Raw genomic sequence first — 24,340 nt, 5'->3', positions numbered from 1 at the left:
TTAGTCTCATCTGACCCCATCGCCTTCTCATAATTCCTTCTCTGAATCATTTAGACGGCTTGTACATGTGCCTTCTTGAGCAGGGGACCCTTGTGGGCGCTGCAGGATTTTGCTCCATTACAGCATAGTGTGTTACCAATAGTTTTCTTGGTGACTGTGATCCCAGCTGCCTTGAGATCATTAACAAGTCCCTCCTGTGTAGTTATTGGCTGACCCTTTACCTTTCTCATGATCATTGATGCCCCAAGAGGCGAGATCTTCAATCGTGGAATACCAGACCGAGGGCGATTGATGGTCATTTTGTGCTTCTTCCATTTTCTAATAATCAAACCTGTTGTCTCTTTCTCACCAAGCTGCTTGCTGGTGGTCTTGTAGCCTATTCCAGCCTTGTGCAGTTTACAATCATGTCCCTGATTTCCTTAGACATTAGTTCCACCATGATCACAAGACCTGTCTGGTCTTGCCCTCAGTGGAGAGGTTGCAATCTGATTTATTGACTGTGGACAGGTGTCTTTTATCCAGGTAAAGAGTTGATATTAGGAGTACTTTCCTAAAGGGACATTATTTATTTAACCGGTCCGTGGGAGCCAGAATTCTTGTTAATACTGCAGAATATTTATTTCCCACAATTCAACGCAAATCAATTTATATATTTTTTTTAATGTAAATTTCTGGATTTTCTTTTTGATGTTCTGTCTGTCACTGTTAAAATAAACCTACGACTAAAAGTATAGACTTTTAATTTATTTGTCAGTGGGCGAACGTACAACATCGGCAGGGTGTCAAATACTTATTTCGTTCACTGTATATAAAGAAAGGAAGAAATATAAAGAAACGAGTGATAAAAACAGCATTTCAGTAAGATTTTATGTACTTTACTTCCCTGAAGACGACCGTCAGAACGATGACGCTACATACTGTCATCTCGCGAGAAGCAGGGCATTTTTCCCAGGCAGCAGTGTGGTGGTGTGGTGTGTTCGCGATAGAGACAAGGAAAGATGGCGACGCAGGAGAGCGAAGCTGCTCAAGAAACCGTGAGCAACGGCGAGGTAAAAAATGAATGACACACTTATTACCTTATTATCGCTTTTACGTCCAGGTGAAGGGGCCGTTTTTATGTGTTTGACAGTTGATTGGGGGCACCGTTAACATTTAAACGTCTTGCCGATCGGTACACGAGTGACGTTGTCAGTGCCGGTTGGTTTTAAAACGACCCCCTCCTGCCGTTAACCGAGTCATCCTGCCTGTTAGTGGATAAATCCTGCCGGTCAGCTGCGTGAGAGCAGACTGTGTTAACGGGGAAATCTGACCTAAAAACATACAATTACGTAAAAGTGACAAGATAATTAGTTGACTCCATGTGTGTCGGTGTGAGGCTGCTGCAGTGTCAGTTAGCTATCACAAGGCCTGAAGCTTAACAACGCAGGTCGGCTTCTCCTGCCAGGCCGGTCTCAAGCAGCTCACACATCTCTAATTCACGGTTAAACCCTGCCACCTGCCTCTCCATCTACACAATTCAAAAGGGAACTTAGTGCTACATGTGCATTTTATGCAACATAGCAACGGTTTATCTTCCAGTTCATCTTGGTAACATTGACAACTGACAAGAATCAGGTGTAATCATCGAATTTATTTGGCTAACCCTGGAAAAAGCTCAAATACATTTTTTCTTAATAGCAGTTGTTGGGAGTTAATTAGGATGACATCTCCATCTAGCAATTATTTCCGGATTGACAAATGTCACAAGTTACCAGAGGTCATAGTGAATCATCACTTTTCTAGAGGCAGACCACGGGTCTCTCTTGCCTTTAATTCGAAGTCTGTCACATTTGATTTATATTATTTATATTCCTAGTGGTAGAACATATTGACGTGATAAGAAAAGAAGATTTTAGTTAGATAAAGCTGTTGCATTTGGTAAATATTTGGCACTTTAATTTTTAAGCACAAGACAGAACTGCCATTTGATTTTGTATCATGCCATTTATGATTGACCAATGGCTCAAAAATAATTTGATTAAACCTTTTTTTGTTCTTTTTAAGTTTTAGGTTTTCAATCTAGAATCTAGGTTGTTATTTTTTTGTTCTGGGTCATGACTCTTTGCAAAGCAGATAAAGCAAAAACTTATCTCAGAAAAAATAAATATGGTTAAATAAAGACATGTAAGCCTACTGCTTTTTTACTTAACCATCTAGGTAAACCAATAGAAGATCAAAACTTGAGAAAATTGGGTATACAATTAGATTATTATTTTTTTAAGTGTTTTGTACATTTTGGAAACTGACTTAAAACAGCAGTAATATTTTATTAAACTACAGATTTATCTCCCAGATTACAAAATGCCTAGCGCTGTGATTCAAATCTAATTGTAATACTCAAGGGGCAGAAACTAGGTCATGGGTTCAAAATGCGTGTATTGCCTCTTCTTTTAATGCAATTGCAATAACAGGATACAGGCACTATTGGGTTTTAGAGGAAACCATTATGTTCATCTTGAGGCCTACTATTGGTGAGTCAGTTGAGAGCAATGTCTGGTATTAATCTTGTGGGGGGGAAAAATTAATCGACTTTGTTATTTTCATACCCTCATTTTTGATTGAATAAATCTACTGGGTAGAGGTGGAACTTAATTGCTGTCATCCAAACACAAATTATGAAATCAATGTTTTCATGTCAAAGATATCATCCATTTGAATTTCCCTTTAACGCTAGTCTAATGTGGAAAGACCATCTTCAATGTTTGAAAATGTGGATTACTTTCCAGATAAAAAGCATTTTTAGCCTTTTATAAACTAATACACATCAACCCATATGGCTTTAATATCCTGGTTTCTATGCGCCTATATTGCATACTAGCTTGCTTCTTGCTGTAGGAGATAGTGTCACCATGTGTGATAAACATTATCAAAGCAATCTGGGCTTCTGTCAAAGACTGACTTATCTGAACTGTTGGCCCTCTTTCTTCAAGACGGGCGCATCCAATGTGAAGCATTTACTCTGCACCCTGAGTAGGTGGTTAATTGTTAATCCTTGCTCGGTGTGTAATATTGTAAATTATTCTCTTGAGCTGGAACAGATAACCCTGTTTCTCATGTTGAGCATATGAATGATCTGTCTGCTTAATGGTTATAACGTTGATCCCTCTAGGAGACAGAGGCATGTCTCTGCTAATATAATTTATTTAAAAAAAACGGGACAAGGCAAGGAAGCATGAAAAGCTCTATTTTCAGCCACTGCATGTCCTTGGAATTCAGTTAGTGATGGTGCTAGGTTAGTGGCTTATCAGAAAACATAAACCTTCACAAAGTTAAATCAGTAATTGTTGGCCTTCTCGGCACCTTAATAACCTGCTGAGCGGAAAACCTTTTGTTTCTGGAGGCCGACTTCTGTTCTCCCTTGTGTTGATGACAATGGGGGAGATTAGATGTTTAGATAGGGAAGGAGTCTCATGACTTGGCGTCTGCGTGTGTATTGTGTCACTTGAATATAATGTGGCCTTGCTGCAGGGGCGATGGGTGACATGGACATACCTAAAGCAAACCTAGGACACATTTGACTAATTTCAATGAAATAGTAGAATAGCTTGCTTTTCCTGTCCAGATATATATAAATGCAAATTAATTCAATTTACAATTATAAAAACAGCAAATCATCATATTTGAGTAACAGGAGTGAGAGAATGTTTGGCATTTAATCTTTTTTAAATGTTCAGTTATTTAAATGGTTCTCTCAAGTCTGGTATAATGTTTATCACTGTATCTACATTTCTTAAATATACACAAAACACACCCGGTTTCGCCAGTAGTTTGAGGCTTATCTGTCCCCTATAGTTGATACTAGGCTTGGAATTTCATCATTTTAGGGGCAAAGCCATTTGGCCTTTTGTGTCACAAATTTCTTTAGGGCACAAAGGCCATTTAGGGAAAGATTTGGAGCTTACAAATAAACAACTTAACTTTCTGATAATAAAAACAAACGAATGACATGGAAAACAAATTACTTTTTCACTACACTGCGCATTGAATAGAGTAGCCTAGTTTTTCATTAAATATGTGCGGCAAAAACCAAACCACAAGTGGGGCAAAGCGCTCGCAGCCCAACTAAAACATCATCTCATAAGTCAGAGCTGGTTGACTGTAGGTATGTGTGCGAAAAGTGTAGTCATGAAGAGGAGACGAGAGAGCTTAGACTACATCACCAGCGGTAAATAATACAAACAGAACATGAAAAAGTTGACCATCTACTGGAGCTTTGGTGAGCAGAAGTATAGTTTATGTGTCGATGGATCGATTGCTATTGTAACCACGGTGACGAGTGCCTGTGTTTTCCTACAGTCTGGTGTTTTCATGCTGAGGCGTCACGGTTGTTGTTATTGTTAAGTTTTGCTTTGTGATAGCGCTCTTTAATCCATGTATTAAGGTACAAAAAGCCTTTATATATCTAAGTTGTTCGTGCCTCACCACAAAAACGCCACTGAGTGAGGGGAAGGGGGGTTCCTAGAGAGAGAGAGACGGGGGAATGCCACGAGAGAGCTAACATATATATGTGTATGATAATTAACCCTCTTCTTTGCCGTGGTTACGGACGACAGTAACCTGTCTCAGAAGTGAATAAACTCACAGACAAAAACAGACACGAGGCCTCCTTGTATTCTTATAGCGAGACGCTGCAATGACGATTGAATGAAGCGACGTATGACACGTGAGGTGCGTGCAACCAATCCAACAACCCATGGTGGCCGTAGGACGTACAATTATTTTCGGGGCATCACGGCCAGACCGAGGTGGTAACGAAGGCCATGGCCTTCATTGCCTTGAAATTCCCACCCTGGTTGATACCCTTTTGTTTTATCACTACATTCAATCCTTTTTACTGCCACTGAAGATGTTCTTCTTTAGAAATGTACTTCATCATGTGATGTCAATGCCCCGCCATCATTGGGATTTCTTTGGGTTCACTGACTGTGTGTCTGTATGGTTGTAGGTGAGCAGCAATGGGACCGCTGCAACAACCGATGGCCAGGTTGTGCAGACGGCTGGAACTGCACAGGATCCTCAAGAGCAGCAACCACCGCAACCCCCACCTAATGCATGGCAGGTCATTAAAGGAGTCCTCTTCAGGTGAGTTTCACTTTTTGTCTTTTGATATAACAGACTCACCCTTCCAACAGATCCCATCTCACAGATATACATTTAGATGTAAGGTGGCCTCTAAATTCATATAAAAGTTGTGTACAGCTCAGCTAAAGTCCGCCCTGCTCCAGATCTCTGTGCAGAGGTTTAAGTGTGTCGCTTGTCTAGTTGCCTTTACCCAAATAGGGTCTATTAAAAAATGGTTTCCTCATCTTTTTCTATGCAACTTGCAGCAAAGATGAACCTGACAAATTGATTTAGTAGCAAAACGTCATCACTACCAGATAGTGTGTGGGCCTTTTCTTGGTTCTTTTCACAGTTTATGATCAGATGCACTTGTCTACTCTTTGAGGTGAATGTAGTTCGTGTCTGTAAATTGCTATTTTCAATTTGTTAATATCAAGAGCTATCTTTTTGTATAACCAAACGTACAAAATCCCCAGCAAGAAGTAAGGGCTATTTTGAACTACATTAGTCATGCAAAGCACAACATGTGTGGAGCTAGTGCCAGTGTAGTAATTTTAATTTTGCAGCTAGTTTGAATAAAACCTCTACGTTTGGTTTTCCCGGCCCGGGAGGCAAGCAGCTGCTTTGCCTGCCAACCAGCTGACCCTGGAGGGAAATAACATGTCCACCTATTAAATAGAAATATTTTATTGCGTTAACCATATTAAATACTTATATTTGACAATAAACTCTAAAACACATTTAATATTATTATCTTGGGATGTATCTGTTTTTATTAGTACACATTCCTGTTTGGTATTGCTCTCATTGTCATAAAATTGGAAATGTAATTCAAAAAAATAATTCGCTTTTTTTTAAAGAAAATGTAACTAAATAACCACACAATTCTCCACAGAAAATAAAATCTCTTCAAAGTATCGCTTAAAAAATACAAATTCAAAAGTGTTCATGAATACACCGGTTGCATAATTGTGTCAGTTTGCCTGGCGGTGATTGAATTTAGCTTTTAACTTCCGTCACAAGCTTAAAAAAAACGTGGTAGCTTTGGCTACACGGGGCAGAAATGTGTTAAAAACGCACAGAAGTCGACTTGATGTTTTTAAATCTTTCTGACTCTTTGCACTGAATGCCAAACTGAGATCTTGTCTGAGGATGCGTTGAACTACACCAAGCAACAAAAGCATGCGAGAAAAAAATATGATATCGCATAGAAAATGCAATATTTGAATGTGTTACCAATGCAGGAACCACCTCACTTCTAAATGTGTTTCTTTTAAACTGTCATTTACTAATACTGCAAAGCAAGGAGTCTGTCTTAAAGTCTGCACGTAATAGTTTGATTAGGTTAGCTGCCTCTAATCTTTATCTCTAATTTATCAAATCTCATTTTCCTCTGACTCTATTTTCAATTATTCCTGCAGAATCTTCATAATCTGGGCGATCAGCAGCTGGTTCCGTCGTGGGCCATCCACTCCAGACCCAAACACGCCAGCCGGGGCCCCAAGAGTACCGAGCAGGAACTTGTTCCCCAAAGACACCCTCATGGTATATTAAACCCGCCCCTCTCTCCATATCCCTTTATCTGCATGACCACCTGTTCTTAATTGAATTGAGACTGCTTAAACATCCCACACACTCTGAATCCCTGAAGAATTCTTCTTAGTGTTATAGCTTGCTTTCAGAACAACTCTCTCACCAACCCCTGACTCTGTAACATCATAAACACCTTTTATTTTCTCACCATCCCTACAGGACCTGTATGTGTTCTTGTCCCAAGATGAGGTATTCACTGACTTCAACAACACAGAAGCCCTGTTCTGGTTCCACAGGGACCTGGTCTATGGAGACTGGAACATCGGGGAGAACGGGGACGGCTGTTACGAGCAGTATAAGGAGATGGAAATCCCAGAGGTGAGGAGGAAGGGGAGGTGCTATAAGAGAGATATGCAGCTGGAAAAAAGAGGTGACGGGCAGTACACAGATGGGACAGGGAACAGTTAGTTCAGTAAATTGAAAATTGAGCTTATTTTATCTAAAATACTTCTTCCTGTTTGGTGTGTATTTGCAGTTTTTGCAGCAGAATGGTTCCATCTACATGCACGTCTACTTCACTAAAAGTGGTTTCCACCCAGACCCCAAACGCAAGGGACAGTATCGCAGACTGGCAACAGTTCATTCATCACGAAGTAAGCACATGTAGAAAACGCATACATTGGAAACCTAAATGAAGTGTTTGATCATTTATAAGTGTTAACCTGTACTGTTACTCTTTCAGTGCTGAATAAATTTAAGCGTAGAAAGTTTATGAAGACCAAGAATCTGCTAACAGGAGAGACGGAAGTGGATCCCGAATTGATCAAGGTTTATACTTTCATTTTCCTAATACCTTCAACTGTTACTGTCTATCATGTAGTGTTAGCACTGCTAAATTGGCAGTTAGATAATATACTTTTGCACAGCTATCAAAAAAACTTGAATCGGGGTCAAATCAATGTCCACATGATATGCATGTTTTGCTCCGTGGGGAAAAATATGGAAGTCTCTCTGTTTTAAGCTCTGTATATTCTAATGTTTGAAAGTTTGAAACAAAAAGAAAGCAGATGGTGCAAATCAAATTTCAAGTAATAAAACAAATGTGTGTCCTCACAGCGAGCGGAGAGCCATGGTCCGGTGGAGATTATCTCTCACTGGCACCCCAACCTCACCATCAACATGGTGGACGACCACACCGCCTGGGTCAAGGGCTCTGTTCCCCCTCCTCTAGATCAACGTAAGTTCCCTCCACTAAAATGCTTGCCTTTTGTGCACATTCACGCACATTTGAAAAGGTCACAACTTCCACAGCTGTTTCATCTTGTTTTCTGAGAAAGTTTTCATCTTTTGAACGTTCTGCTCTTCTTCGACTAGATGTTAAGTTTGATGCTGTAAGTGGCGACTACTATCCCATCGTGTACTTCAATGACTACTGGAACCTTCAGAAGGACTACTACCCCATTAACGAAACCCTGACGACACTCCCGCTGCGCCTCTCGTACTGCCCACTGTCCTTGTGGCGTTGGCAACTGTACGCCGCCCAAAATGCACGATCTCCGTGGAACTTCCTACCAGAGGACACCTACGAGCAGTCTGATGAAGACCAAGACTCTGTCAAGGTAAGACATCAAGGCTCACAGGGCAAAAAGGAATTGTATTAGCAGTAATGTGGTGAGGTGGAATAAGTTCTATAATGCTGGTTTGATTATTTTTTTATAGGTGGCCCTTTTGGAAACCAACCCATACCTGCTGGGAATCACCATAGTTGTCTCCATTGTGCACAGCATCTTTGAGTTTCTTGCCTTCAAGAATGGTAAGTTCTCAACAGCCTGTCTGTATTGAGCACTTTCAACTTGATTTTTCTTCCAACTCACCAACCATCTTCTCCCCAGATATCCAGTTCTGGAACAGCCGACAGTCTCTCGAAGGCCTCTCCGTGCGCTCTATCATATTTGGAGTCTTTCAGTCTGGGGTAGTGCTGCTGTACATCCTGGACAACGAAACTAACTTTGTGGTACAGGTCAGCGTCTTCATCGGCCTACTTATTGACCTGTGGAAGATCACCAAGGTCATGGATGTCAAAGTGAGTCGGAGCAACACTTGTTTTTTCATACAGAAGTTTGTTTGAATAACTATATTAAAAGGTTTATGTAACTTTACTGCATTTAAATCAACTATTTCTATTCTGGTGTTATATTGGGCCAGTTGTATTTGCATTAATCCCATGTGCTTACAAATGCATTCTGTGATAAGTGTGATTTTTCCCACTGCAAATCCGCATGCGATTTGTATCTGTACATAACTACTTCTTGTTTTGCCCTCATAACTATATTCCAGTAACCCTCTGTGTTTATCGTTCTCCAGTTGGACAGAGAGAACAAAATTCTCGGGGTGATTCCAAGATTGGTATTCAACGACAAGTCAACATATGTGAAGTCTTCAACCAAAATCTTCGACGACGTAAGTTTAACCTAGACTGCTCTCTTCATATCGGTCACATTCAGATGACCCTTCTTTCAAAACTACATTTTTAGAGGACAATATACAATATGACAAATTTGTTATTTGAACAAAAGGGTAAGGCTTAATACGCCTGTGGGGGTTGATAAAATGTCATAATTATGTCTTGTTTTAAATAATACTTAATTAATAAGTCAATTTCTTATTAGTGTGCCTGACCACCCACTTTTCTCTTGTGAACAGATGGCCTTCAAGTACCTGTCCTGGCTGCTCTACCCTCTGTTCGGTTGCTATGCGGTCTACAGTTTATTGTACGTAGAGCACAAAGGCTGGTACTCATGGGTACTCAGCATGCTCTATGGCTTCTTGTTAACCTTTGGTAAGTAAAATATATAAGAATTCATCGCTTCTGCAATTTACCTGCCCTTGAATCAGCGTATGCGCATTTAATTGTGCAGGGAACCCTCTTGTATACGGCCGGTTATTACCTCAATATAAATATTGGGTCTCTGTTGGTCAGGAATTGTTAGCATGAATACTAAAAATATAGAATTTCTAAAAGAAGTTTTGCAGATGGCTATCAATGATTGTCTAAAATGTGTTTCCAAAATATATAATGAGTGGATGATGTATAGAATTACAACTGTTATTTACAGATTTTGTTAACAGAGATTTTTCATAAAGCAACACACAGAGACTTTTTTCAGGAGTATATTTATTAACTCTCCCTCTGAAGCAATCTTTATATTTAGCCTCTTAATGTATTATTGATTTTACTCTAGGATATTTTCCTGTCCTTCTAGATCATATTTAAATGACAGAGATGTGGCTGATTTTAATATAACTCACTTAATTATGCTGCCTCTAAGTGTACTTACAGCCTATGTTTTCAACTGTTGCATCATGCTTACATATGCAATTCCCAATAGCCTCTGCTAATGCACTGTGTATTAATAGACTCTTGTCACGGCGCCTGTTTAATAAATTGCCCCTGGTGTGAAAAAGTTTCTAACCAGTGCTTCCTCTCTATCTCTCTTTTTGGTGTTAGGTTTCATTACAATGACGCCGCAGTTATTCATTAACTACAAGATGAAATCTGTGGCCCACCTCCCATGGAGGATGCTCACCTACAAGGCTCTCAACACCTTCATCGATGACTTGTTTGCCTTCGTCATCAAGATGCCCATGATGTACAGGATAGGATGCCTCAGAGATGGTTTGTACTCGCTGTTCACATGACTTAAAAAAAAATCCCCTGAAAAATGTTTGGCTTTATGTAATGCAACATATTATTTCCAAGTTTCCCTGCCACTTGCATAATGTGACGCCTGCATTAGTGCAGCTTGCCCATGAGCTTTATACACAGTTTTACACGATTACTGCAACGCGTACAAAGATGTGCCATTCCTTCTACACAACATTAACAGCCTGTTCATTATACTAAAAATCAAACTTCTGAACACTAAAACAGGGAGGGTTTTTTCTTCATCGAATAAGTTGTCAAATAATAGATTTAATCTCTACAGCTCTAGCCAGGGAATTCTGAAATGTTAACCTTTCTGGCTGACTTTGGCATATTTTCAGCAATAGAATTAAAATGCAATGTCACTGCAAATAAGGCCAAAAGTGAAAGTTTGATTTGGACTTAAGGAATACATTTACCACCTACAACCAAGTAGATGTTTTACTGGATGACCATTGGTTAATGAGGGAATAATGTCTTTGAAACACAGCTGCGGAAATAATTGAGACCACTTCAGCATTATCATTTTGTCTTGATTTATTATTTATAGGTATGTTTTTGAGTTAAATCAATTTTCATTTCATTTTATTGTATTCTCTAAACTACTGACTATTTTTCTCTGTGTAGTAATTCAACAGACACTGGAATGGCTGCCATACATGTAGAGATAAAGATTTCAGAAAAATTAGGAGTGGTCTCTTCATTTTTTCTGGAGCTGTATATTTTTCTGCTTTCTGACCGGACAAATCCTGTGTTTCCTCTCCTGCAGACGTGGTGTTCTTCATCTATCTTTACCAGCGCTGGATCTATCGGGTTGATCCCAACAGGGTCAACGAGTTTGGCACCAGCGGAGTGCAGCAGAGCCCGGATGACAAGGCAGTGACAGACACCTTGGCAGTGACAGACGCCACGGCAGTGACAGACGCCACAGCAGTGACAGACGGCGCTCCCGTTGCAGCCGTCACAGACAAACCAGAGGGGGAGAAGAAGAACGATTAAGCAAGACACATCGCCATTATCTGCCTCCCTTACCCTCAGTGCTGGGGCGAAGAGGACTTGTGAAAGATAGGCAGGAAGTGGATTTGTCGTTCTGTAGTTATGGACACCACTACAAAAAAAAAATGCAGTTCAACTGTTCCCTCTGATTTCTGTGCGCATCCACAGAGAAATCATATTCAGTGTAGACATGGTAAATTCTTATTTCTGTTCCCCGCCCTCTCGTTTTGCAGTTCAAGTGAAGTAAAACAAAACGTGATGTACTGTATTCTGTTTGATTTTTCAGAGGGTAACAATGTGTTGGAGTAGAGTTTTGGAAGGGAACTGGCGCAGTTATACTACATTTTTTTTATAAGAGTGGAAAAGAGGATACGGGCAGCTTTTTTTCTTGGTGTAGATTCCTTGTGAATTTTTCTTTTCATTCCATATGAGCACCATGTTCAGATGCCTGTAAACTGTTGAGTAGTGCTGGAGGAAACTGGAAAGATCCTGAGCCACGAGAGGAGGTGGTGACTGGAAATAAGATGAACGACCCTACAGGACACTACCCAGACAGTGACTACTACCCTCAATTTTAAACACATGTTTAATGTTCTGAGCTGAACATAAAAAATAAAAGCCTTGTTGGTATTAATATAAATATATTAATATTGTCAATGAATTGATTTTGGTTTTTTAGTCCCTGAAACATTCTTTTTGTATCTCCTCAAACTGTACAGAATCTCAGCTTGTCATGTTATTAATGCCTATGTCAAATCTGTCTAACAATAGCCAATTTAGAAGTCTAATTTTAATTCCACCCCCTCAGCTGAACGTATGATTTCCAAATTGTTTCACGTTCACATTCCGAACCACATCACCTTGACCGACACAGTGGAGAGCGTCAGGTGTGGCTGGAAGAATTACAGTGTCTCTTGTTTTAATTTTGAGTGCTGTAAATCCTGAAAGAAAGAGGGTTCCATGTTGGTACATATTAAATTTTGATTCATTCATGTTTATAGTAAAATTCAAGTGTGATTTAAAATGTCTATGCAATGCTTTTTTGATGTGTCTCTTACTAGTTTTTACTTACCGTTCAGGGTTCAAAAACAATATTTGTGCCTGAAACTTAGTTCACAATTTCTTTTGATGTTGCAGGAAATAGTTTGTGTGCTTATAAGGCATGCATATAGTGTAGTGAGGTCTTTGAGCTTGTTCCCCCTGAAGGTTTCTAAAAGATTGCAGCTCATGAAAATGTTCAAACTGATATCAATAATTTTCAGTAATATTTTTTTTTTCATTATCATAAAAATGAATAATAGCATCATCATTTCATCCAATGGTCAAAACGTGATGACTTGTCCAGAATTAAAAGATTCAATTTACAATAAATGAAAATAACAAGCAAACAATTCCTTCCATCAAACAATTCCTTCCATCAAAAGACTAAAACCATGTTTTGCTTGAAAAAGTGACTAATTAATTATGGAAGTAGTCTAAACTGAAATCGTTTCTGCCTTACTGCAGTTTGATCATCAGTCATAATTCAAAGATAATTACAATTAAGGTTAGTTAATTTAGATGGCAGGGTCAGGCATCTCCAATGTGTGTCTGTGGAAAAGCAGGATGGGGTAATTATGGCACAAAATAAAACAATTACGAGATATGTTTGCAATGCAACACTGTGACTTTTTGGAACTCTATTGTAAGTCAATTTAGTCGGACAGGGCTGATGAACCTGGTTTGAAAATGTCTGTCCACGTGTTTTTGATGGGATAGAGGGGCCTATTTAGTTTCAAAGTAACATCTACCAGTCATAAAGACATGTTTAAGACTGGAACACCACCTTAATGAACTATCTGCAGAAACGGTGTTGTCCTCACTTGACCTTGACTTTTAGTCTCAAGTAGGCCTACGTTAAACCCTAACATAAATTCAGAAAAAAAAGAAAAAGTTTTGGTGATTGAAATGTGTGATTGAAAAACACTGCTTTATCTGTAACACCCTTTAAAACGTTATTATTTTTATTATTGTTTTAGTTTTATTGGTCCCTGCTGAGTCACCGCTTCCTCTAAACGCTTCGACTTTCGCTTTCCATTTCCATGTAAGCAAGGACAGGCAAACCTGCCTGTCCTCTGCTTACAGCAGGTGTCATCGTTTCGCTGCAGAACTTTGAGCAAATGGTCTTTTATTAGGCAAAAAAAAAAAGATGATGCCTCAAATAAAGCAGTTACACGTCACTGTCTTGACAGGGCAGTAACTAAACGTGCAGACATTTTATTGGCGAAGCTTTATATAGAAATTCCCACCATTCCATCAGCTTAAATACCGGATAGGATAGTAGCATGGTACAACCAGGAGAACTATCGTGTGTGTGTGTTTGTGTGTGTGGGTGTGTGTGTGTGTACATGTGTAGGCCTACCTGTTAGTCAGACTATTAACTATTTGCAAACTATGCAAATGCAGTGGTGCTCGAAAAAACGAAAACTTAAAAATGTGAAACTTTTTTACGGTATTTGGGTGTTGAATATTACAATAAGTAAAACGTGCATCTTAATAAACCTGCAGTTCGGCACCTGTTGTCTTTGCGGGGGGGGTTTTCCTCTGGGAGATGACGTATGATTTTCAGGGGGTTTCCGACCTGAAGCAGCCTATCAGAACCGAGCTGCTGCGGAAAGACTTGGCTGAAGCGAACTGCACTCCCAACACCTTCAGCACATGTCCTCACAGTAAAACAGTTTGTCACCAGTCGATACACACACTCAGAGCTTGTGTCTAGACTTGTTTACCGGAGCTGTTTTTGAACAGAGTTTCACCGCGAAGAGTAATACCGAAAATATTCGGGTTTGAAAATAACTTCAAGGACACGACGGTTGAGTTCATGCTCTTTAAGGACAACTCTCATGCGATGAAAGACATGGACATCTTCAACGGCACAGGTTTCAAATCTTAATCTTTACGTTTGTGAGTAAGTGTGCGTTTGTGTGTGAGAGGGCTGACATCACCAGCAGGCATGTGATTTGAAAGAGCAAAGCAGCCAACACCCATTCCCCTGTAACACACACTGCTACCCGGCTCTCTCTCTGCTCCACTTACTCCTGGTTTAACATTTAACTGTTTTATTCAGATTATTTCTGATTATTATTATTATATCAGATTATTTCTGTTTGTAGTGCTAACAGTAAATACAAACTTGAGGTACTTGATCTTTACATAACGTTATTCAATGTTATCCCACTTAATACTTTTCTATTGCATCCTTAGAGAGGCTAAAAAGTATAAAAAGGATATAGCAATGTTTACTGCAACATGTCTTTGACAACATCAAATTCTTAGTTTGGTCCGATTAGATTATTAATAAAAAATAATCTGATAATGTTAAAATGCCCAGCAAAAGGCCCTATTTAAAGTAGTTACACCTTAACCATCTGTAACATTAAAGTGATGTATTCATAAATACATCACTGATTAGAACCAGTATTATTCTGAAGTAGGAAATAACAATAATCAAGTGTATTTTGTATACTTTTGATCTTTTACTGAGTAACATAGTAGTAGTAGTACTTATTACCACTCTGTCTGTCTCCTGCAGAGCCGCGAGCGCCGTCAGATTTCGGTAAGTTGCTTTGACCTTTTGCCCAAAAAACAGTAAATCACACGTGTGTGTTTTTTCTGTTATTGCAACCTCGCAGAAAGGCGAAGTCAGACCATCTTTAGCTTGCCTATTTGTGCTTCCTCTAATGTGACATCGGGCTAGTGAGGTGGCCCCGAGAAATAAACAAGGCAAAATAACATTTCAGAAAGCTTAACCGCATTATTAAACATTGGATCTATTAATGTTTTATATTTGTTGTATTTAAGGCTGCAACTTATTTTGAGAATTCATAAATCTACCTATTATTTTTTTTAATGTACTTGCCTTTTTACAGGTATAGTCTATCAAATGTTTTAATTTAATTGTTTTATTGTCAAAATAACAAAAATGTTACCAATTCAAATTGAATTTAACAATCTCTGCTTTGGAAATGTTTTGCACACCTTAGCTGCAGGAAACTAGTTTCTGTGAGTGGGAAACCTCAGACATTGTACTCCTCACCGCAAGTGGAAATCAGTGTTCATGACATTTATGTTCTGGTAACCATAGCAACATCACTGGTGAAACAGTTAAACACATCACATGTATAGGTTTTGGTAATTGGCCATGATATAAGCCCAATATGGCACATTTTCGGTGTCCTGATATAGAATAAAATGGATAGTGTGCATTTTATAACGCTTTAAGGTTCATCATATACATCAAAAATGAATAAACTGAAAAATAAATCAACACAAAATCCAAACACACAGGGCTATTTTATAGTTATTATTAGTGGTGCCTATATAAATTACACTCATTTAATATATGGAACTTACTGTGAGATACTGCCCTTTTACCCACAGGGTTAATCATTTATAACATGTAAAACCTTTTTATGATGGTGCTGTGAGAAAAACCCTAAAATATGCGTGTAATTATGAGTCTTTAGAGAGACTCAATATATTAGATCTTCCATGTCCATTTATATTCATCAGCACAGTTCCTTCTTAATATTGAGGTTTGACCATTTTATATCCTTCAGTTAAGATCTTATTAGCCGCCTCACATCACTATTTAAAAAAGTACACCTTATCGATAGAGCAGTGTTAACTTTATTCTTTAGTGTGAGGTATTTATTTAATGTTCAGCTATGAAGTTTTCGGAAAAAAATATTGATATTATTGTTATTTCCAGACCTCATTGAGGAAATCATCACAGAGGACGGAGTAGAGCGGCTGCGACCCTCCCTGCCCGGACCTCCTGCTCCTCCTGCTGACCTCCGCCAGCCGCAGAACCACAGGATGCTGCGGCAGAGTTCCTCAAGTTCCTCTCCGACATCTCAACCGGTACTGGTGGCGAGAGGCACTGCATGTCAGGTGAGAGGGTGAAAAACATCTTGTGTTTTGTACCAGTGTAGTCATTTGTGTTGTTTTGGTCTCATCTCAGTTCATGGTTCCCTACATGTCCCAGAATGCCTGTAGGCAAGACCCAGACACTGGCTTTGATGCAAATGGAGCAGCAGCAGGCCTCAAAAACACAGATAAAGTTAAATTACATAAAATAAGGACTTATTATTAAATATTTTACACAGTTGGAGAAGCTGCATAATGTTGCCTTAATATCAAGACTCATTACTAATGATTGTAACCATTTATGGAAAGTCTACCAATTTACTCTGTCCGGCAGACCTGTGGGTTTTCCACAGGTTGTCCTTATCTAAGATAGACTGAATTAAAACAAATGGCCAATTTACATACTTGTTGGTTGTCCAAAAATTTTAAGTGAAAGCAATAAACCCATGGATATAAGTATTCCAGATTCTCAAACACAAATATTTGTTGCTTTTTTGGTTGTTTAAAAAAAATAATTTACCTGATTAGCCTTTAAGTATAGGAAACCCTTCAGTTTACAAATGTCACCTTGAGCTCTGGAAGCTTGATTGTAATTTTCCCCCATTTTAAAGATTCACCAATTGACCAACTCTGCAGATTAACCTCTAGAAAACCAGTGTTGCATACCTAAAATACACAAATATTGATATATTTAGCCACAAACAACTGTTTACACACCAATGTTACTGTTATTTAGTCCCTACTGCTTTCATGTTGCTATTGAATGCTTGTGAATAATAACAACAGGAGAATCTCCAGTCTGGCTTATTCTCTGTTAGGATGAACAAAGACAGGACTGCAGTTTAAGTGAAAAATGATTTGTTGTATGGATTAAATGTTGGTGGAATTCACTGCAGTGTAGTACATGTATAGCCTGCAGAGGGCTGTTTGTTGTTGAGATAAGTATTCAGGCAGCTCGGGCTCTTACCATAAAACACGTGGTTTACAGATCAGAAGTGTTGTAATACGATCACATTGCAGTGAAGATGTGGCATGCACAGAGAGCTCTTAATGTAAGGCACACGAAAACATCTCAAAGTGTTTATTAGCTAAGGATGTGCTAGTAAGATTGCAACATTTGGGGGTTTTTGTATTGTTATACCGTTTGTCAAGAGAGTTTTGCAGCTGTGATAGAGGCTGACACACCTCCTCTGCATGCTTTTCTGTCGTAGGAGGCTGAAAGAGAGGAGTGGATGGAAAAACTGTAATATGACTCCCTATTTCGGTTTGACGTCCTTTCTGTTTACAAGCCAAACCCACCAAGGGGTGAAAGTTCACTTTTTTTTTTCTTTTTTCTGAGACGCTTCTCCAATTGGTCGATTTGTTGAGCTGACTTCCTATTTCCTGTTCGCTGCTCAATAGCAGCTCACTCTGCTAGGCTTTTGTTTAGCTCCATTGTTTTTAGGCTAACAGGTTTGGCCAGGCTTACACGCTCTTTGACAACAGACGTCTGTTCCTCGACAGGATATTGTGAAGCATGATCTCATGCTGAGGCATCACCGACATCTCTGCTGCAACAGTTTAATGAGCTCTCAGCCTGAGTTACTGCTTCAGAGGTGACAAGAGGTCAACTTCTTTTCTTCTTTGTGCCCTGCAGGTTTGATTATTCATCTGTCGTTACATTGATGCTTCAGATAAACTTAAAACTTTTGTGTGTTTTTTGATTTGCTTGGTCTTCCTTTTACGTCACATGTAACCCATTCAGAGACATAACTGAACAGAAGGGAAGCAAGGGAGCCATGCAGCGACTGTAGATAGAGAAAGTAAAAGCAGAATAAGACACATGCAAGAGTCTTGAGTGGGATGGAAAATAGGGTATCTGTGGTGTAAGGGGGAAATAAGATATAGAAGAAGGAGGAGTCAAATGAGCGCATGGTTCTTGCACTGATATAAAGACAAGAATGTTAAGAAGAAGATACATGCAGTGACTCTGCTTCGATGCTTCATTTCACTTCAGAGATGCACAGTGCTTCAGCTACAGTGTTATCTGCTAAAATGGTTTGGTTATCTTCCTCATACTTTAAAATAACATACCTGTGACTTTGTTTTTCTCTGATTGTAAGTTTATGTTGTTTTCTGATTCTACGGGGGGCCAATAAGGTAATTCTTAAATTTAATTTTGTTTTTGTTGTGAAATATTGTATCATTTTCTTCTTTCAATATTATAATGCTATCCGTAATGGCTCTCAAAAGAATTCCCAACAATATTTAGGTGTGTGATTATGTTTGCTGTTGATCCGGTTGCTCCTTGTATGGAAGCCTCTGCTGCTGATTGTGTGTGTGAATAGGTGAACGCTGACTGTGTTGTGTTTGAGTGGTCAAAAAACTCAAACGTTTCATCATTTGGCAGAGTATAAATATAGTAGCAGATGATGACATTTTCCATCTTTATCTTTGGATGGATATTATCACACCTCTAGAGCACACAATAGAAGTTGCTATAGTTTATGTAATAATGTGTAGGAATTCAGCTTGATAAGTGTATTTTTTTTAATCAACATGTCAATGTTTTCTTCTCCAGCCATTTGAAACAATTTATTGTTTAGTCTCTTGAAACTTTTTTATGATGCTGTCTTGACCACATCTCCAATGAAAAAGAGGTCGCCAACTTCAATAGGTCTTAGCAGGTTAGATAAAGGGTACATAAAAATGTGTATAATGTTGTTCTATTGTTTCTCAACAGCAAACCTGCACCTTCCCTCAGCCCCCGTCCTGCACTTCCAGAGAGATGGCTCATCCTTCCCGATCCTTCCCAGCCGGTTCCTCTCAGCGTGGTCGGGTCACCTCGTGTTCGCTGGCTACCAAGAGCTCCGCCGGTATTCCCTCTCAGAACCGTGGAGGCGACAGCGATATGCTGGAGAGGCTTCTGAATAAGCCCAAGCTGGTGATAGTGGAGGAGCCCAAAGAGAGAGGCATGAGGTTTCGCTATGAATGTGAAGGGCGTTCAGCCGGCAGCATCCTAGGGGCATCCAGCACTGAAACCAACAAGAGTCAGCCTGCCATAGAGGTGAAGACATTACACTTACGTGTGTTACATCATGTTGGATCTTAAAGGGGGTTTACTAGCTCTCAGCAGCAGTTGGAGATGGTTTAACCACAGTTTTAGATGTGTACATTTAAACCCCCTGTTTAGACCCGTGCAATTAGGGTGGAGCTGGAAGGATGCGGGTTGTTGGAGTCAATAAGAAAGTCCCCACAAATCCCAGCCTTAGTGTGGTCAAAGTGGGCGGTTCGTCAACTGCCCACATTCTGACAACACTTTGACACTTTCATTTATGTCAATTTCAGTATTTATTTTATTGAATCTTCAAAATGTTTCACAATTTCAAAGCTCCTCGTTTCTGTGAATTGCCTTGTATTTTGTCTCCTCCACACTTCTGTATTTAATCTTCCTGTTCTCTCTTTCAGATTCAAGGTCCCATCGACCACTTAAAGAGGGTTACTGTAACTGTTTCCTTGGTGACCAAAGACCCCCCACACCGGCCTCACCCCCACTGCCTTGTGGGTAAAGACTGCCCGAATGGATCAGGGATCTGCGTGGTCACGCTCAATCCTCACAGCAACCGACGTCACAGGTGCTCGTCCCATCCCTTATTCATCTCCTGCATCAACATATCACTTTGTATCAAATACATTTTTCTCTGACTCATACAGTAACCTCATTATTTTTGTTTTGTATTGTTCATCCAAGATGTCATGACTAAGTATTGTTTTTCTTCTGGACTTTCAGCTTTAGCAACCTTGGGATCCAGTGTGTGAGGAGGAAAGAGCTGGACGTTTCTCTTCAGAAGAGAAGAAGCCAAAATATTGACCCCTTTCAAAGTAAGATGAAACAAAACACACACACACACACACACACACACACACACACACACACACACACACACACACACACACACACACACACACACACACACACACACACACACATAGATAATATTGTTATGTTTCTACACATCACTACATATAAATAAAGGAGGATGACACTGTTTCCTCTTACTCGTTTTTGTAATTCATTAAGACTTTTGTTTTTCTCCCCAGCTGGACACACAAAGGGCATTGAAGACATGGACATGAACGTGGTGCGTCTGTGTTTTCAGTGTGAGTTTGAGTGGGACGACGGGGGGAAAGACTGTCTCAGCCCAGTGCTGTCCAACCCCATCTATGACAAGAGTAAGCAACACTCTCTGGTATTGAACCGCACCAACAATATGTGAAATGTGCCTCCTGATTCTCACACGTTGTTGCGTGTTTTGTTTTGTTTGTGTGCAGAGGCCACAACCACCTCTCAGCTGAAGATGGGCCGTTTTAACCAGTACAGAGGTTCCTGCATCGGCAAGACGGAAATCTACATGTTGTGTGACAAAGTGCAGAAAGGTAAGAGGAAGTTTTATATTTGTGAAAGTGTTGACAGAACTAGGCTCACACAGCAGGAGTGCATATGACAAGCTCAGTTTCAATACTGGAGTTTATGAAACATCCTCTGCTGGCTCAGGTACACAGCAGACCAAACGGCATACATTCAGAGGATAATGACTAATGTCTTTTGTATATTTTGTAATCAAAAACCGGTACCACTTTACAGTAAGACTACCCTTATAAAGGGTATACGAATAGTTTGTAATACATGTATTAATAAGGTTGTGTACACTTTATAAATCATTAATAAGCTTTTAAAAGACGAGATAAACAGGGCAACTGAGGAATGCAAAGAAACATCAAGATGGATGGGGGGAGAATCAACTCAGTGAACAACAGATATCAAGGATGATGGCTGATGAAGAAGAGGAAGTAAGCTAGGTAGCCAATATAAGGCTTAGTCATCTTGACAAATAGAGAGCCTGTGTTGATGTATGAAATCTACGTTAGAACTGGTTTACAAATGGTTCTTGATGATTAATAAAGTGTTTACAACCTAATTAATAACCTAATTGTAAACCCTTTATGAATCCTTAATAAGGGTAGTCTTATTGTAAAGTGGTACCCAAACACCAATTGAATAAAGCTTATTCCTATGTTCAGTTTTTGTCGACCTCATGTCTTTCAATCCTTAACTCATCATTTCACCACCATTTCCCTTTTGATGGTACTGATCATGTGATTCATCATGTGATTGAGCCTGTGTGTATTTAGCAGCCTTTGCATCTGTTGTAATTTATTTGGCAACTCATTTAGTTTTTTTATACAAAAAAGCTTCACGAGCTGCCATCAAATGATGTGGGTATTTACTGCAGGATCTCTGTAGTGAAAGGGGTTTCTGTTTAAAGAAAATGAACATAGTCTCTTTGTGTCATTTATAAACTGATCTAAAGTGATTTTATTGTTCTTTTAAAGTTAGGATGCATTAGGTATTTTTCTCATTGATCATGATTCCTATGGCTGTGTGTGTCGTTGATCCACAGATGACATAGAGATCATCTTCAGGCGAGGGTCGTGGAAGGCGTGCGGGGAGTTTGCGCAGACAGATGTGCACCGGCAGATCGCCATCGTGTTCAAGACTCCGCCGTACCAGGAGCAGGACATCACAGAGGAGGTGGAAGTCAGCGTGGTCCTGCGGCGGCTCTCGGACCAGATGGAGAGCGAGTCTGTCACCTTCACGTACCTGCCACACAACCCGGGTCAGTCAGCGCTGTCTGTAGGGCTGCAGCCTCAGCCTGAGTGGGGTTTACTTGATTTAAAGCAAAAGCATCAAATCCTCTATGACACGAAACACAAACATCAGGTCAATTAAATTATCTGTGTTTTTTTTTTCAGATCCATATGAGGTGAAACGGAAGAGAAAGATAAAGTCAGACATCAGCTTCAGAGAGAAATCGTGTGGGACAGGTGAGGCCTGGAAGACTTTTCTTCTGTCAATGTATGCACGCTTTTCTCATGTTTACTTTTTCTGGTGGCAGGTGGAGGTAAGCTGACTCAATGAGGCACAGAGTCTTTGTGTCTGTTTATCATTATTTTAACCGCAAACATTTTGACTTGTTACAGCAGGGAAAGCACAGGTCATACTGATTACATTAACAAAGCTCTGTTGTATCAGAAGATGCGCTGTATTAACTTACACTGCATGTTGAAATCTGCCGTCATGTATGACCAGAATCTGCCACTTTTACGCTCACACTGAATGTAAGCACAGAAGTCACATATAGAATTAATGCGACTGTAGTGTCCTTATTGTAATTGTATCATCTTATTTAATTTATTTAAGGGACTTTTCTGTGTTCAAGGTTATTATTGTCAATTGTGAAAAATATAAAGAAATGTAAATATACAATGTTATATACATATATGCAGATACTTTTACATTCTAATCTACACATACTAAGGTAGAATACATTTATATTCATTATGAAAGGTAGGATTTATTGAAGTATTCATTGGACTGCAAAAAATAAATGTTTTTGTGTGTGCCCAATAAACGGTGTGTATGTATATTAATATTTTAATATATTGTACGTTAGGAGGTTTTTGTTATTCAAGCTTTAAATATGAACAAGTTTCAAATGGCAACAATCTCACATCATGATCTAAGTTTAAGATCTCTACCTTTTTTAAAGGACCTTTCATCAAGTTTTGAGTTTCTCTGTAACACAATCTGTTTCCTCTCCTGCAGCTGAAGGTGCACCTGCAGCGGAGCAGCCCTTTCATTTCCCGCAGCCTCAAAACATGATGCCTCAAGATGACAGGCTCTGTGCTGCCCAGTCCGGAACCTTCGCTTTAGATGAGATGCAGTACAGTGAGCCCCAGGACTCCAACACCGACACCGACGCAACGACAATCATCAATCACCTGCTAGAATTACCTGAACTGCAGGACATGTTTGCCGACCCGACCTTCACCATGTGCCTGCCTGGATTTGAGCCAGGGCTCAATGCAAACGCCACGTTTGCAAACATGGATATGAACTCAAACCAGAACTTTGGCACATACACTCAGGACTTTTCCCAGTACAGCGACCTGCAGTTCAGCATGCTCGTCAATGAGAACCAGGCGCCACAGTCAGAGGCACAGGACAGCCCCTCCAACATGGTTCAGGTGAAGACAGAAGAAGAGCTATGAGGACGGGACAGTCACGCGTCATGAAGCGTCCTCACACACTTTCTGTCCACTTTAAAAGAAAGATTTTTGGTGATTGGTCTTAATTGCGTTCTTGCTTAGAATTATAAGATCCATAATCTATCCCTGCAGGAAAGTAAATAAGTGTATTTCCCAAAATGTTCTCCTTTAATTCCTCTGGATTTACAGCCAGATTATGTTTTCCCATAAAGACTGCTGCTCCAGCTCCCCGAACTGTGAAGCTATCTCCCTTCTCACTAATGTCTTTGTTTGAAGACCTTGCTGGTCAAGGCTTTAGGAAACATTCCTACATATGTGGCGCCAGCATTAATGGTCAGAAGATGCTGATTCCCATAGTCACTGTGGATCTTAAAAAGAGAACTCGTGAACATCTATATTTACCTCTGGAAACCACAGAAACCCTCCCATAATATGCCTTCCATTGTAACAAATGATTAGTGAGGTAACGTTTAAATATTGTCATTTAATCTTAGTCTAAGATCTATTATGTTTGCTTTAACATGATATTGGGAGAAGAACCTGACTTCCTACAAGAAGTTGATGTACAGTTTTGGTTTTAAAAAAACAAAAAGTCTCAGTAGTTTCAGATCTGCGCTTCACATTGTTCTTGTCTGCCTTTACTCTGATGTAACTCTCACACTAGCTGGCTTGTTTAATATTTAATCGACCTAAATGCAATAGAAACCAGTCCTCCTCGGCTCCTCCTATTTATAACTCTGTCAGTGTCACTTCCCATTGTTCTGTAGTTTCACTCTCGTGCTAAACAGTCAGATTTCTTGTCTCATGTCCAACTTTAACCCCCTCGCTGGGGCATGGTTGGGTCAATAATTCAGCAAATAAACTGTCCGTCTGATTTTTGTGTTGTCGTTTCTTCTTCTGAAAACAGACTACTGCTTCTGAGAGGTTTTGTTAAAGATAGAAGAGCGAAGAAGGCACTTAAATGTGCCCTTCAGCTGTTTGCCAACTCACATTCCTAACCTTATTTCTAGA

At 39.7% G+C, this 24,340-nt stretch overlaps 3 protein-coding genes across 8 annotated transcripts in view; 2 read left to right on the top strand and 1 right to left on the bottom strand.

Moving 5' to 3' along the window:
- The window catches only part of LOC134880006 (ribonucleoside-diphosphate reductase large subunit), a 305,041-nt gene that overhangs the window by 28,392 nt on the left and 252,309 nt on the right, over nt 1-24,340 (bottom strand). The gene's annotated exons all lie outside the window — the stretch shown is intronic.
- Nucleotides 953-12,356, top strand: clptm1 (CLPTM1 regulator of GABA type A receptor forward trafficking). Its single transcript, XM_063907070.1, has 14 exons — nt 953-1,049; nt 4,985-5,121; nt 6,522-6,645; nt 6,853-7,011; nt 7,169-7,286; nt 7,376-7,461; nt 7,750-7,870; nt 8,008-8,252; nt 8,353-8,446; nt 8,526-8,716; nt 8,998-9,093; nt 9,337-9,472; nt 10,142-10,309; nt 11,106-12,356. The coding sequence occupies exons 1-14, from the start codon at nt 999-1,001 to the stop codon at nt 11,333-11,335; spliced, it is 1,956 nt and encodes a 651-aa protein (XP_063763140.1). The 5' UTR covers nt 953-998; the 3' UTR covers nt 11,336-12,356.
- On the top strand, nt 13,996-24,203 carry relb (v-rel avian reticuloendotheliosis viral oncogene homolog B). 6 transcript variants are annotated; one of them, XM_063907077.1, is made up of 11 exons: nt 13,996-14,250; nt 14,904-14,927; nt 16,083-16,264; nt 18,963-19,286; nt 19,688-19,854; nt 20,010-20,101; nt 20,321-20,452; nt 20,552-20,656; nt 21,682-21,897; nt 22,034-22,105; nt 22,887-24,203. In XM_063907077.1, exons 1-11 carry the CDS (start codon nt 14,193-14,195, stop codon nt 23,330-23,332), a joined length of 1,818 nt encoding a protein of 605 aa, XP_063763147.1. In that variant the 5' UTR covers nt 13,996-14,192; the 3' UTR covers nt 23,333-24,203. The 6 variants fall into 6 exon arrangements, with proteins under 6 accessions (XP_063763147.1, XP_063763148.1, XP_063763152.1 ...); XM_063907078.1 differs by lacking the exons at nt 13,996-14,250; nt 14,904-14,927; nt 16,083-16,264 and adding an exon at nt 17,517-18,277; XM_063907082.1 differs by lacking the exons at nt 13,996-14,250; nt 14,904-14,927; nt 16,083-16,264 and adding an exon at nt 17,518-17,835.

The sequence above is a fragment of the Eleginops maclovinus genome, chromosome 18 (genome assembly GCF_036324505.1).
Source record: "Eleginops maclovinus isolate JMC-PN-2008 ecotype Puerto Natales chromosome 18, JC_Emac_rtc_rv5, whole genome shotgun sequence".
In the NCBI taxonomy this organism is placed as follows: Eukaryota; Metazoa; Chordata; class Actinopteri; order Perciformes; family Eleginopidae; genus Eleginops; species Eleginops maclovinus.
The sequence above is the reverse complement of the archived record's forward strand: the minus strand, read 5'-3'. Positions and strand labels throughout refer to the sequence as shown.